This window comes from Salmo salar, chromosome ssa10, assembly GCF_905237065.1.
Source record: "Salmo salar chromosome ssa10, Ssal_v3.1, whole genome shotgun sequence".
Lineage (NCBI taxonomy): Eukaryota > Metazoa > Chordata > Actinopteri > Salmoniformes > Salmonidae > Salmo > Salmo salar.
In genome coordinates, this window is record NC_059451.1 from 60,269,700 (window position 1) to 60,282,357 (window position 12,658).

Consider the following 12,658-nt stretch of genomic DNA (forward strand, 5'->3'; position numbering starts at 1 on the left):
CCGGGTCGATGCGTGGAGCGGACGGAGCAAGCCCCATTTCCGACTCCCTGTTCGAAAAATCCATTTAATATGTAGTCCCCCGATGGGGGACGTATCAGATATTAAACTGATAAGAACAGATACTACACTTGATCTGAGCCAAAAGGCCGAGAAGCGATAACCCACAAATTGACCCCTGCACCCGCCCGGGCCCCCGGGGGCCTCGGCAGACCTCATCGGTTTGGCAAAAGTTGGCTCCTCCTCACCCAACGCTTCCCTGGTGACAGGCGGGTGTGTTTTTTTTTAAAAGTCGCTAATGCGTCGTTAGGTCACTAGCTCTTTAATCCTAGTGCGACTATTTGTTCAATGCCCGGCAAATACACCAGTCATCGTCGGGCTTGAACTCAATTGCCCGAGCGACTACTTTGAGTGGAAAAAATACGCCGGTCGGTCAGCCGGCTTCAAGTCAAACGCCTGAGCAAAAAGTCTCGGCGTCATCTCTGTCAATTTCTCTTGAAACAAGATACCGGGCTCTGCCAGAAGCAAAGCCCTTCCAAAAATACGTTGAACTCGTAAGTGTTCCTCTCCACGGAAGTCTTTAGTAAAAGGCGAAAGGCTTGTGCGTAATGAAGAGAAACCAGAGTCGTATGGAAGTCAGAGGTCGGGGCCCGAGACACACACGGTGCACTCTAGGCCGGGTCCCCGCGGGTGGTCCCCGAACCCACTCTTCCAAGTTTTCGAGGGCTGTGGGTAAAAAGTCAGAAGCGCGACAGACAGACAGACAGACAGACAGACAGACAGACAGACAGACAGACAGACAGACAATCCTGGTGAAGTGATTGTATTTTTGGGGGGGCTCAAAAACACACACACACACAATCCTGGTGAAGTGATTGTATTTTTTGGGGGGGCTCAAAAACACACACACACACACACACACACACACACACACACACACACACACACACACACACACACACACACACACACACACAATCCTGGTGAAGTGATTGTATTTTTTGGGGGGCTCAAAAAACACACACACACACACACACACACACACACACACACACACAAACAATCCTGGTGAAGTGATTGTATTTTTTGGGGGGCTCAAAACACACACACACACACACACACACACACACAATCCTGGTGAAGTGATTGTATTTTTTGGGGGGCTCAAAAAACACACACACACACACACACACACACACACACACACACACACACACACACACAAACAATCCTGGTGAAGTGATTGTATTTTTTGGGGGGGGCTCAAAAACACACACACACACACACACACACACTCCTGGCCAATGTATTTTTTTTATGGCGAGGGCTGTGGGTAAAAAGTCACAGACAGACAGACAGACAGACAGACAGACAGACAGACAGACAGACAGACAGAGACAGACAGACAGACAATCCTGGTGAAGTGATTGTATTTTTTTGGGGGGGTCAAAAACAGACAGAGACACACACACACTCCTGGCCAATGTTTTTTTTTATGGCGGGAAAACGGGGGACCTCAGGAGGCTGAAGAATTTCGGCTTGTCACCAAAAACACTCAAACTTTTACAGATGCACAATCGAGAGCATCCTGTTGGGCTGTATCACCGCCTGGTACGGCAGCTGCTCCGCCCATAACCGTAAGGCTCTCCAGAGTGTAGTGAGGTCTGCACAACGCATCACCGGGTGACAACTACCTGCCCTCCAGGACACGTACACCATCCGATGTCACAGGAAGGCCAAAAAGATCATCAAGGACAACAACCACCCGAGCCACTGCCTGTTCACCCCGCTATCATCCAGAAGGTGAGGTCAGAACAGGTGCATCAAAGCGGGGACCGAGACTGAAAAACAGCTTCTATCTCATGGCCATCAGACTGTTCAACAGCCATCACTAACAATTAATGGCTGTTGCCAACATACTGACTCAACTCTAGCCACTTTAATAATGGAAAAATTGATGTAATCAATTTATCTCTAGCCACTTTATATAATACTTACATACCCTACATTACTCATCTCATATGTATATACTGTACTCTATACCATCTACTGCATCTTGCCTATGCCGTTCGGCCATCACTCATTCATATATATTTATGTACATATTCATATTCATTCCTTTACACTTGTGTGTATAAGGTAGTTGTGAAATTGTTAGGTTATATTACTTGTTAGATATTACTGCATGGTCGGAACTAGAAGCACAAGCATTTCGCTACACTCGCATTAACATCTGCTAACCATGTGTGTGACAAAAACATTTGATTTTGTTAGACACTGCTACCTGAATTACAGCTAGAGGCTGGAGCTGAACTGATTGTTGTAGCTACTAGCAGTTGCATTTAGTCAAATTTCCCTCATGGTTTTAATCAAATCAACACCTTTCTCGAATATACAAACGGAAGGAAGTGGTCATAATGAATCTCTGTGATTCAAGTGTTGACAACTTTGTGGAATTTGTTGGTCATTTCAATAAGTGCCTAATATTAAAAAACGTTTAGCAAGATAACTAGCGAAACCGATCGCGGCGCCATCTGGTGACCATTTAGGCAATGGAGTTCTCAGCTGAGGTGGCAAATTTCATTCAGGAAAAGATAGAGGGATAATTTTTTTTAAACACTTAACATGCATTGTCCCATCAAAACCTAATAGAGGCGACAATTATCAGTGTGCCAGTGGACTTGTATGGTCTCAGATAACTACATTTATGAGCAATTTTCTCTTACTTCTCAGCTGAATTTTTTTTTTTTTTTAATTGGAAGGGGTTGGGCAAAGGGTGAAATTGGGGTTGAGAATTACCCTTTTAATTGCATCAGCAATCAGCGTGGATAGAGCAGCTTGCTATGGAGCTGGCAAGCTACAGTGGACAACCAAGCATAGGGTGCGAGACACGACTGATATTTTGCAAGTGGGAAGAGAGCGGGACAGGAAGAGGGTTGGCTTGAAGCGCTGGTCATCTTATGACATGCATTATCTGAATTAGGCCAACCGGTTCAAATCTACGGAGGAGCGGCTTCTATGGAGTAACTTTTAATGTCCTTGAACTTCCCAGAGCTAGCTAACAAGCTTGTGTGCGCAGAGTTAATAAATCCAATGCGAAACATGATAACTACAGTATCCATAACTAGCATTGAAAATGGAATCCATTCTTCTCTAATGAAAAATGTCAGGCTACAGTAGTCTAAGCTTCAGAGGGGGAAGAGCACATTACCTACCAGCACACACAGGCAAATACTTTCAGCTGGTAGACTAGTTTGAGAGAGTGAGGGCAAAATTCCGTTGGACAAGAAAATTGCCCGGAACAAAGTTATCAACCGACTCCCATGCTTTTAAAATAACTGCTCTGTTCACTTTCGTTCCAGTTTCTCTAAAAATGTATTCCAACCCCTGATATCGACACACGAAGCGACTGTTCTCTATGCATGGCATTTGGGGAAGCGCATGTGACATATCCGGCCGTTGTAGGAAAGATGCATCGTTAAAACACTCGTAAGTTCCATCGATATTGGGAAACCAGGGACTGGGCTGTGGATTTAAATCACTAGATTGAATGAATCAGAAACAGGGGATGTTGCATAGCACCATTTAAATTAGGTCTGCCAAAAACAAAACATTTATACCATCAAATGGAAAATAAGTGTTCCTAGGACCCATCAAACACATGATACAGTGGTGTTATAGCCACTTACGCCAACTTGAGGTATTGCACTTTATTCTTAAGACCCAAAGATTGAAGACTGACAAGGTAGTGTTTTTCAAACCCAACATTTATTTTTATTTGTCATAACTCGGCAACTTTATGCAGTCTTGGCAGCCTTGGAACGCCTCTTCACCACCACCACACGCTTCTGGCTCAACAGGATGGCGCTGGCACGACGCAGAGCAGCCTGGGAAAACATAAGACATCACTCAAATGACTCTTCTTTCAACTTTAAGATGTTATTGTTGGATCCATCTTTTACTTGCTAGAAGTCAGACCATAAACCCATTATACAACCTTCAGCCCTATCGGTTTATTCATGTCCACTGCCAGGGCCGGTTTCCTGTACACTAATAACCTGACTACACAGCTCGCGTTGCGTGCGTTGCAAAATAAATTTAGAAATCTGTATTATTCAATTATTGCACTCATACTGCTCGCGTGTGCCAACTAGGGTCTGCGTTGCCAAGGGCTAAAATAGAAGTCAGCTCTATTTGTGACGCAGATCACGCTGCAAGTCCTGCCTCTCCCATCTCCTCATTGGTTTACAGAAGCAGGTACCCACGTGCCGCCATCTCATTGGTTATAACCAGGTGGGTGACTGAAAGACGAACGAGGTCGGTGGCGGTAATGCACCTAATTTATGAAAGTTGCCAATCGCAATATAAAGTCCAGAGAAGAAAAGGCCTGGGAGGAGAAGTGACTAGAAACGATTCGCTTGACCGTTGTGTGTGTGCATTAATTGTCGGAGTACAGGACCTTGTGCATTTCAGGTAAAATAACAACTCAATGTTTATATCCCAGGACAAATTAGCTAGCAACAGCAAGCTAAATAGGACAAATTAGCTAGCAAGTGCAAGCTAGCTAAACTGCCATAAATGCTTTTCGACCTGTCCCCAAATTTATGTAATTGGTTCAGAGTTTGTTTTGATATTTTAACCTGTTGGGGATAGGGGGCAGTATTTGCACGGCTGGATAAAAAACGTACCCGATTTAATCTGGTTACTACTCCTACCCAGTAACTAGAATATGCATATAATTATTGGCTTTGGATAGAAAACACCCTAAAGTTTCTAAAACTGTTTGAATGGTGTCTGTGAGTATAACAGAACTCCTATGGCAGGCCAAAACCTGAGAAGATTTCAAGCAGGAAGTGGCCTGTCTGAGAAGTAGCGTTTCATCTTGGCTCTTTTTATTGAAGACTCAGGATCTGTGCAATAACGTGACACTTCCTACGTCGTCCATAGGGTCTCAGAGCCCGGGAAAACGTTGAACGATATCGAGGCAGGCTCTGGCTGAAACACTTTATCGCTTTTGGCAAGTGGCCACTCAGTACTATGGGCTTAGGCACGTGCCCGCTTCGACCGAATGGTTTCTTTTCCTTTGTCTGTTTATCTAAACGCAGATTCCCGGTCGGAATATTATCGCTTTTTTATGAGAAAAATGGCATAAAAATTGATTTTAAACAGCGGTTGACATGCTTCGAAAAACGGTAATGAATATTTAGAATTCTTTTGTCACGAATTGCGCCATGCTCGTCACCCTTATTTAGCCTTTAGGATAGTGTCTAGAATGCACGAACAAAACGCCGCTGCTAAACCTGCTGGGTGTCTAAATAGCAAGCCCTGTGATGCCGGGCTATCTACTGAGAATATTGCAAAATGTGCTTTCACCGAAAAGCTATTTTAAAATCGGACATATCGAGTGCATAGAGGAGTTCTGCATCTATAATTCTTAAAATAATTGTTATGCTTTTTGTGAACGTTTATCGTGAGTAATTTAGTAAATTCACCGGCAGTGTTCGGTGGGAATGCTAGTCACATGCTAATGTAAAAAGCTGGTTTTTGATATAAATATGAACTTGATTGAACAAAACATGCATGTATTGTGTAACATAATGTCCTAGGGTTGTCATCTGATGAAGATCAAAGGTTAGTGCTACATTTAGCTGTGGTTTGGGTTTATGTGACATTATATGCTAGCTTGAAAAATGGGTGTCTGATTATTTCTGGCTGGGTACTCTGCTGACATAATCTAATGTTTTGCTTTCGTTGTAAAGCCTTTTTGAAATCGGACAGTGTGGTTAGATTAACGAGAGTCTTATCTTTAAAATGCTGTAAAATAGTCATATTTTAGAAAAATTGAAGTAATAGCATATCTAAGGATTTGAATAACGCGCCACAGGATTCAACTGGCTGTTGAGTAGCAAGCGTCCCACCTAGCCCAGAGAGGTTAACCTGCGTGTCATGATGGCGTTTAGTGTGGGGGGACAAAATACATTTATGCACGATGTCGCACACGCGCAGCCAGTTTGGGTTCCGTGTAAGCCGGAGCTGGACTAAAAAAGCACTTTCAATGGAGAACTTCCATTAGACATACTTTAGTCCAGGACAAGGCTCAGGCCTCAATTGAATCAGATTGAGCGTTAACCCACGTTGGCAGACATCGTGGGTTAACGATGTATAGCGGATATTTTGGCGGTGTCTGTGGTGAGCAGCTGCTCGTGTCACAAACCACTACCTTATTATGCCTAACGTGTTAGAAGTTCAAAACAAAGAAAGAAAGTGTATTCTAATGCATGTTTATTTGGATGGGAGTATAATCAGTGTAATCAAGGTGTAGACGATTGAACATCACGCATTTGAGTGTTTGAATGGGATGCACGGGATGTCAGATAAAGTTGGGTGTGGTTTCATGGAAAATACAATGGCAGTGTCCGCAATAAGGAAATGCAAGGAGCCGCTTGTGGATTTGACCACTAACACAGTTCCACTTCCTACACTGCCAAAACAACCCGCTATGCAGATGTCGGCTAGCACGTATTTGATAGAATCTAGCCCTTTATCCATGTCAGGGAAAATTGGCCCATCATCATCTAAGATGCAAACTTGTGTGGGACTACAGAAGTGTTCAATCCTGGTCCTGAATCCAACAGGGTTTACAGGCTTTTGTGAAAAGCCCGGTTGGTCCCTAGCAAATATTGAAGACCAGTAGAAAAACAAGTGGTTTAGCAGAGTGCTCACCATGCGCAGGTCCTTCCTGTAGTTGTTCTTGCGGATGATGTGCCTCAGGCTGCTCAGAGTGGCACGCGAGTTCTTGTTGATGGTGATCTTCTCATATGAAGTGGCGGGCTTGCGCTGGCCTGAGGAGTAATAATACAAGTCCAAACCCCCTCAATTCACATTCTCAGAGTACGCTTTGACCTAAATCAATGACATGTCAGCCATGATCAGGTTCACAGGTACAACAACTACCAATATCTTTACAGCAACACGACGCAGCAAGACAACTAAGGTGATTCACAGAGGTGGATTATCATGACAAGTATTGAAAATCACCATAAACAGGTATGTGGTGGAACTGTACTTGCATTTCCTGGTTGGTATTATGGAGAACCATGTTTACCTGCACGCTTCTTCAGCACGACAACAACACCCTTTCCATCAGCTGCAGGCTGAACACCAACAGTCTTCCTGTGCACCAGCCCGTTGAAACGGAAGGAGTTCTTGGACTTCAGGTTGTTGGGCTCCTGTTAAACAAATGCAAATTACATTTGACTAACAAATCCCATTGAACTTGTTTCTTAAATCCTCAATCGCAGCATTGACAAATCCTGCAGCACGACCCTGCATGGTCAATCCATATGTACACTGAACCAAAATATTAACGCATCATGACCTGAAATAACACAAATGTTCCGCACAAAAAGACTTATCAAATGTTGTGCACAAATTTGTTTACATCCCTGTTAGTGAGCATTTCTCTTGTGCCAAGATAATCCATCCACCTGACAGGTGTTGCATATCAAGAAGCTGATTAAACAGCATGATTATTACACAAGTGCACCGTGTGCTGGGAACAATAAGGACACTAAAATGTGCTATTTTGTCAACACCACAGATGTCTCTAGTTGAGGGAGCATGCAATTGGCATGCTGACTACAGGAATGTCCACCAGAGCTGTTGCCAGAATTGTATGTTCATTTCTCCTTTTGTTCAGTGTACATTCATCTCTTTGTTATGTGAATAAAGAATTAACAGACCATAGACGAATTCTCAACATTTCAACAAACTCAAAGAACATTGACTGTATGCATGACCAAGTTCATGATCCACCAGGTATGTGGGGTACATTTACTAGGACCACTGATTCTTGGCCGTCTCTGTTAGTTGTACTCACGGTGCTGTAAGTCTGTCCATTCCTCTTGATGAGGAAGCTGGAGCAGTTCCTAATGACCATCCACTGCAGATGAGAAGACATGTTGACGAACCTGGGGCAGACAATAAGCGTTAAAGGGATAGCAGATACCCAGTCATTGCGCCATGGCTAGTTAAAATTGGCGCGCGAAAATACCGCACTTCCTCCATACTGGACAGACATTCAAATTGTACCCACGAGTTTATCGGACTCTAGTGAAGTAGATAAACGGCCTCATTGCCAAAATACCTTTAATACAAGTTAGTCAAGTAACATGGGAATCAAAGGCACATTTTGCAAAAGTTAATTATTCGTTTGGCTAACGTTAACTAAAAGCCAGGCTATAAAACAGAGCAACTTGGCAGGATCGTTTTGTCACGTTCCTATAGTTGGCAAAAATGTACCCAACTAGTAATTGGCCACCTCTAATTAAATTAGCTAAATAACTAGGATAGGAAGTTAGGTACCTAAATTGCATGAATATGGTCCAGTTGAAGAAGACTGAAGATGGCGTGTTAAGCCCTTCAACTGTTTTCGATTCAAGGGATTTACAATATGCAAAAAATATATAGTTGACAAACATTAGCTACACCAGATTACAAATGCGGGCGCACGTTGAAGCCCCGTGCTCTTGTATAGGACAAGCAACCACGCCAGCTAACTTTACCTCGTAGTATGGCAGACTGACTTAGTGCCGGCCTAGCAGCAGGCTGACCGATTTGAAGTAGTTAGATTAGAAATGTATATAAAAAGTATCGCTACAATCAATATCACACCTATGTAATAAAAACGTACGTTTTTAAACAATTACCAATCTAAACATAGCAGACAGGTCAAATTGTTCCACTTTTTTTAATACGACTACAAGAATACCAAACAACCACGTTACCTGTCAGCGGAAAAGAGGATAGAAAAGGGCGGAAGCCGCATTACATTGAGTATTTGATAGATCCATGCACGTTGAAATCATTTTTTTTCTGAGAGAAAATCAGAAGATGAATCAGAAGTCAGACAAACGGCAATATTTTCTAAAAATGCGTTTATAAAATCATTTTTGTTTGAATAAAATCTAATATTTAATTTTACAATGTACTATTTATTTAAATGTATGTCGGAGGGACACTTTGACAGAACGGTGTAGTTTGTCTCTTACGTCATCACTGTGCGCCTCTGTTTATCGGTCATGTCTACATGGGTCGAGCTTTCATTAAAAGTAGTTGTTTTTGCATTTTAGTTAAGCCTTTTCTAAGCCTAATTATCCCAATCTGCTACGAAAAGTAAATTCTGATAAAGGCAGGATTGCTTCTAGCCATAACCCTGTTTTCTAACCAGAGTCGTTGCTATCAGGTATCTCTTTATGTAGTGCTGTCTCACTTGTGATGTGTGTTTTGACCTATATCGTTTCTAGTCACTTCACGTTGAGACTGGTGTTTTTAAGAAGCTTCCCCTTGAGCGGACAGCTTGATGAAACCCAGTTAATATTCAGGTCCCCAAGAAAGTAGACCGCTCTGTTTACGTCACATACACTATCAAGCATTTCACACATATTATTTAGATACTGACTGTTACCACTTGGTGGCCTATAGCAACACCACAAAAGAAAAAGCTTTAGATGTGCCAAGGGAACCTGCAACCACAACACTTTAATAACACTTGACATATGAGCTTCTCTAAGCATTACAGGGATATGGCTCTGAATATATACAGCAACACCCCATAAACATTCCTGTTTCTTCTATAAATGTTATATCTTTGTATTGCTACTGGTGTATTATCAAATTAATTATCTTAGTGAGTCTCAGAAATGGCTAATATAAGAATGTTATCTGATGTTAGCAAGTTACTGATTTCCTGAACCTTGTTTCTAAGGCTACATATACTAATATGGGCTATTTTCAGCCCTTTCCTGGGTAGCTTATCAGAGATAGACATAATATTGAAAAGAGCAGACAAAGCAAAATTAAAAAAGATATACATTCAGCAGTCCATTAATCAATTGGTGTGTGTGTGTGTGCTGCAGGGTTGATGCTACAAACCCATAGGCTTGACTCTCTCATCCCTTCCAGGCTTCTGGGACAGAGGGTGGACAATGAGCCTGTCATAAGCAATGTCCCCAAGCACTCTGGCAGCTTTCATGGCTGGGATCAGTTCTTTCCTCTTCTGGCGCACAGCTTGGAAACCACAGGGGAGAGACTAAAGTATGGAACGCTGTTTGGGTCTTTGTGTGTCAAAAAAGATACACAACAAATAACACTATTTGACATGCCAAATAACACAATTCTATTATAGAATTTGCAAGCGCCACCACTATGATCAGTAGTACTGTCAAAGTTGTACAAAAAAAAGTCTGCAAACAAGTACACACACCGGCATCGATGTGTTTACAATTTTGCGATGGTAATAAGGCATTATTTGTTCGACAGAATGGGAAAAAATCTGTGTGGGAAACATCCGAATGGGAAAACATCTGCCAAGGAAACAGCTACTATTGCTGGGGTCCAGCAAAATTAAGGCAGTTTATACAATTTTAAAAAGATTACAATACATTAACAGATTACACAAGACAATGTGTGCCCTCAGGCCCCTACTCCACCACATATCTACAGTTCTAAATCCATGTTTGTGTGTATGTATGTGTCTATGTTTGTGTTGCTTCAGAGTCCCCGCTATTCCTGAAGGTGTTTATTTTATCCGTTTTTTAAATCAAATTTTACTGATGCATCAGTTACTTGATGTGGAATAGAGTTCCATGTAGTCACGGCTCTATGTAGTACTGTGCGCTTCCCATAGTCTGTTCTGGACTTGGGGACTGTGTAGAGACCTCTTGTTTACATTTTTTTTTTTTTTTACATTTTAGTCATTTAGCAGACGCTCTTATCCAGAGCGACTTACAGTAGTGAATGCATACATTTCATGCATATTTTTTTTTTTAAATTGTACTGGCCCCCCGTGGGAATCGAACCCACAACCCTGGTGTTGCACACACCATGCTCTACCAACTGAGCCACAGGGAAGACCTCTTGTGACATGTCTTATGGTGTTTGCATAGGTGTCCGAGCTGTGTGCCAGCAGTTTAGACAGACAGCTCTGTGTATTCAACATGTCAATACTTGTCTTAAATGCAAGTAGTGATGAAGTCAATCTCTCCTCCACTTTGAGCCAGGGAGAGAGTAATATTAGCTCTCTGTGTACATTCAAAGGCCAGCCGTGCTGTCCTGTTCTGAGCCAATTGCAATTTTCCTAAGTTCCTTTTGGCGGTACCTGACCCCACGACTGAACAGTAGACCAGGTGCGACAAAACTAGAGCCTGTAGGATCTGCCTTGTTAATAGTGTTGTTAAGAAGGTAGAGCAGCGCCTTATTATAGACAGACTTCTCCCCATCTTAGCTACTGTTGTATCAATATGACTGATGATTGGCTGAGGGAAATTGGTGATAAAAAGATTGTTTGTTAGACTTCAGTGCGTCTTTTAACATTATCGATCATAGTCTGCTGCTGAAAAAACATGTGTTATGGCTTTACACCTGTTTTTTTTACCTTTATTTAACTAGGCAAGTCAGTTAAGAACAAATTCTTATGTACAATGAAGGCCTACCCCGGACGACGCTGGGCCAATTGTACGCCGCCCGATGGGACTCCCGATCACAGCCGGTTGTGATACAGCCTGGGATCGAACCAGGGTCTGTAGTGACACCTGCCTTAGACCGCTGCGCCACTCAGGTTGTATCAATATGTTTTGACCATTACAGTTTTCAATCCAGGGTTACTCCAAGCAGTTTAGTCACCTCAACTTGCTCAAATGCCACATTATATATTACATGATTTAGTTGAGGTTTAGAGAATGATTTGTCCCAAATACAATGCTCTTAGTTTTTGAAATATTTAGGGCAAATTTATTCCTTGCCACCCACCCTGAAACTAACTGCAGCTCTTTGTTAAGCATTGCAGTCATTTCAGTTGCTGTAGTAGCTGACGTGTATAGTGTTGAGTCATCCGTATACATACCGCCAGTGTAGACACACTGGCTTTACTCAAAGCCAGTGGCATGTCCTGATTCTACCTGGATTGTGTTGGAGAGGCTTCCATTAAAGAACCCACTCTGTGCTCTGTTAGACAGGTAACTCTTTATCCACAATACAGCAGGGGATGTAAGTCCATAACACATACATTTTATGTATTGAAGACATAGTATTGAAGACATCTGCAAAGAGGCTCAAAGCTAAATCAGGCTCAGGGACGGGTTTCAGTGACTTGAGGGGGAGAAAGAACCAGTGGAGGCAGCAACAGGTAGTTAGATGGGGGCCTGGTGGGATTGGGCCAGGCACGGCCAGGGTGTCCTCAGTCGTCGTCATAGAGCCTCAGGCCATCCAGAAGGGGAGACAGAAAAAAGTTGGGAGTTAGTGAGAGCATGACTAAGAGCATAGTACACCACATGCACTGGGGGTGGAGAATAATCAATAGTGTTGCTGTGGGCACTGGATAATCTGACTAAAACACAAGTGTTTGACCTCGCTGTGATACTGTAGGTCTACTTATGTTACATTTCTGAGTCAGTTCAGGTAGCATTCATGGTCCTGCATTTGTGTTAACCATGGCAGCCAGCGTTGGAAATAAAGAGATATGCAGAAAGATAATCAGCCTGTTTGTTGATCCTTTCCCTTTAAATGTATTTTTCATGCCAGGCCCATCTTATCAAAGAAACACAGTTTATTTCAATCTCAACACACTTAGGAAAAAAAAGGTGTTATCTAGAACCTAAAATGG

At 42.6% G+C, this 12,658-nt stretch overlaps 1 protein-coding gene and 2 non-coding genes across 4 annotated transcripts in view; all 3 read right to left on the bottom strand.

Annotated features, from left to right (window-relative positions):
- LOC123724668 (U2 spliceosomal RNA) overlaps positions 1–158 on the bottom strand; it is a 191-nt gene extending 33 nt beyond the window's left edge. The window contains exon 1 of the small nuclear RNA XR_006757209.1: positions 1–158. This exon is cut by the window's left edge and continues 33 nt beyond it. This is a non-coding gene — a small nuclear RNA (U2 spliceosomal RNA).
- Positions 159–508: 350 nt separating this feature from the next.
- Positions 509–625, bottom strand: LOC123724917 (U5 spliceosomal RNA). Its single transcript, XR_006757394.1, has one exon. It is a non-coding gene; the product is annotated as a U5 spliceosomal RNA (small nuclear RNA).
- A 3,121-nt stretch (positions 626–3,746) lies between these two features.
- Positions 3,747–8,793, bottom strand: rl28 (60S ribosomal protein L28). 2 transcript variants are annotated; one of them, NM_001165298.1, is given in 5 exon segments: positions 3,747–3,884; positions 6,721–6,839; positions 7,103–7,226; positions 7,877–7,967; positions 8,784–8,793. In NM_001165298.1, coding segments are annotated over 4 exon segments (414 nt in total). In that variant the 5' UTR covers positions 7,958–7,967; positions 8,784–8,793; the 3' UTR covers positions 3,747–3,794.
- Positions 8,794–12,658: the final 3,865 nt, after the last annotated feature.

Coding starts and splice junctions, on each gene's coding strand:
- rl28 (XM_014123769.1), bottom strand. CDS start 8,477: ATGTTTGTCAACTATATATTTTTTGCATATTGTAAATCCCTTGAATCG. Junction 6,840..7,102: donor CGTGCTGAAGAAGCGTGCAG/GTAAACATGGTT, acceptor ATTACTCCTCAG/GCCAGCGCAAGCCCGCCACT. Junction 3,885..6,720: donor ACAGGAAGGACCTGCGCATG/GTGAGCACTCTG, acceptor ATGTTTTCCCAG/GCTGCTCTGCGTCGTGCCAG.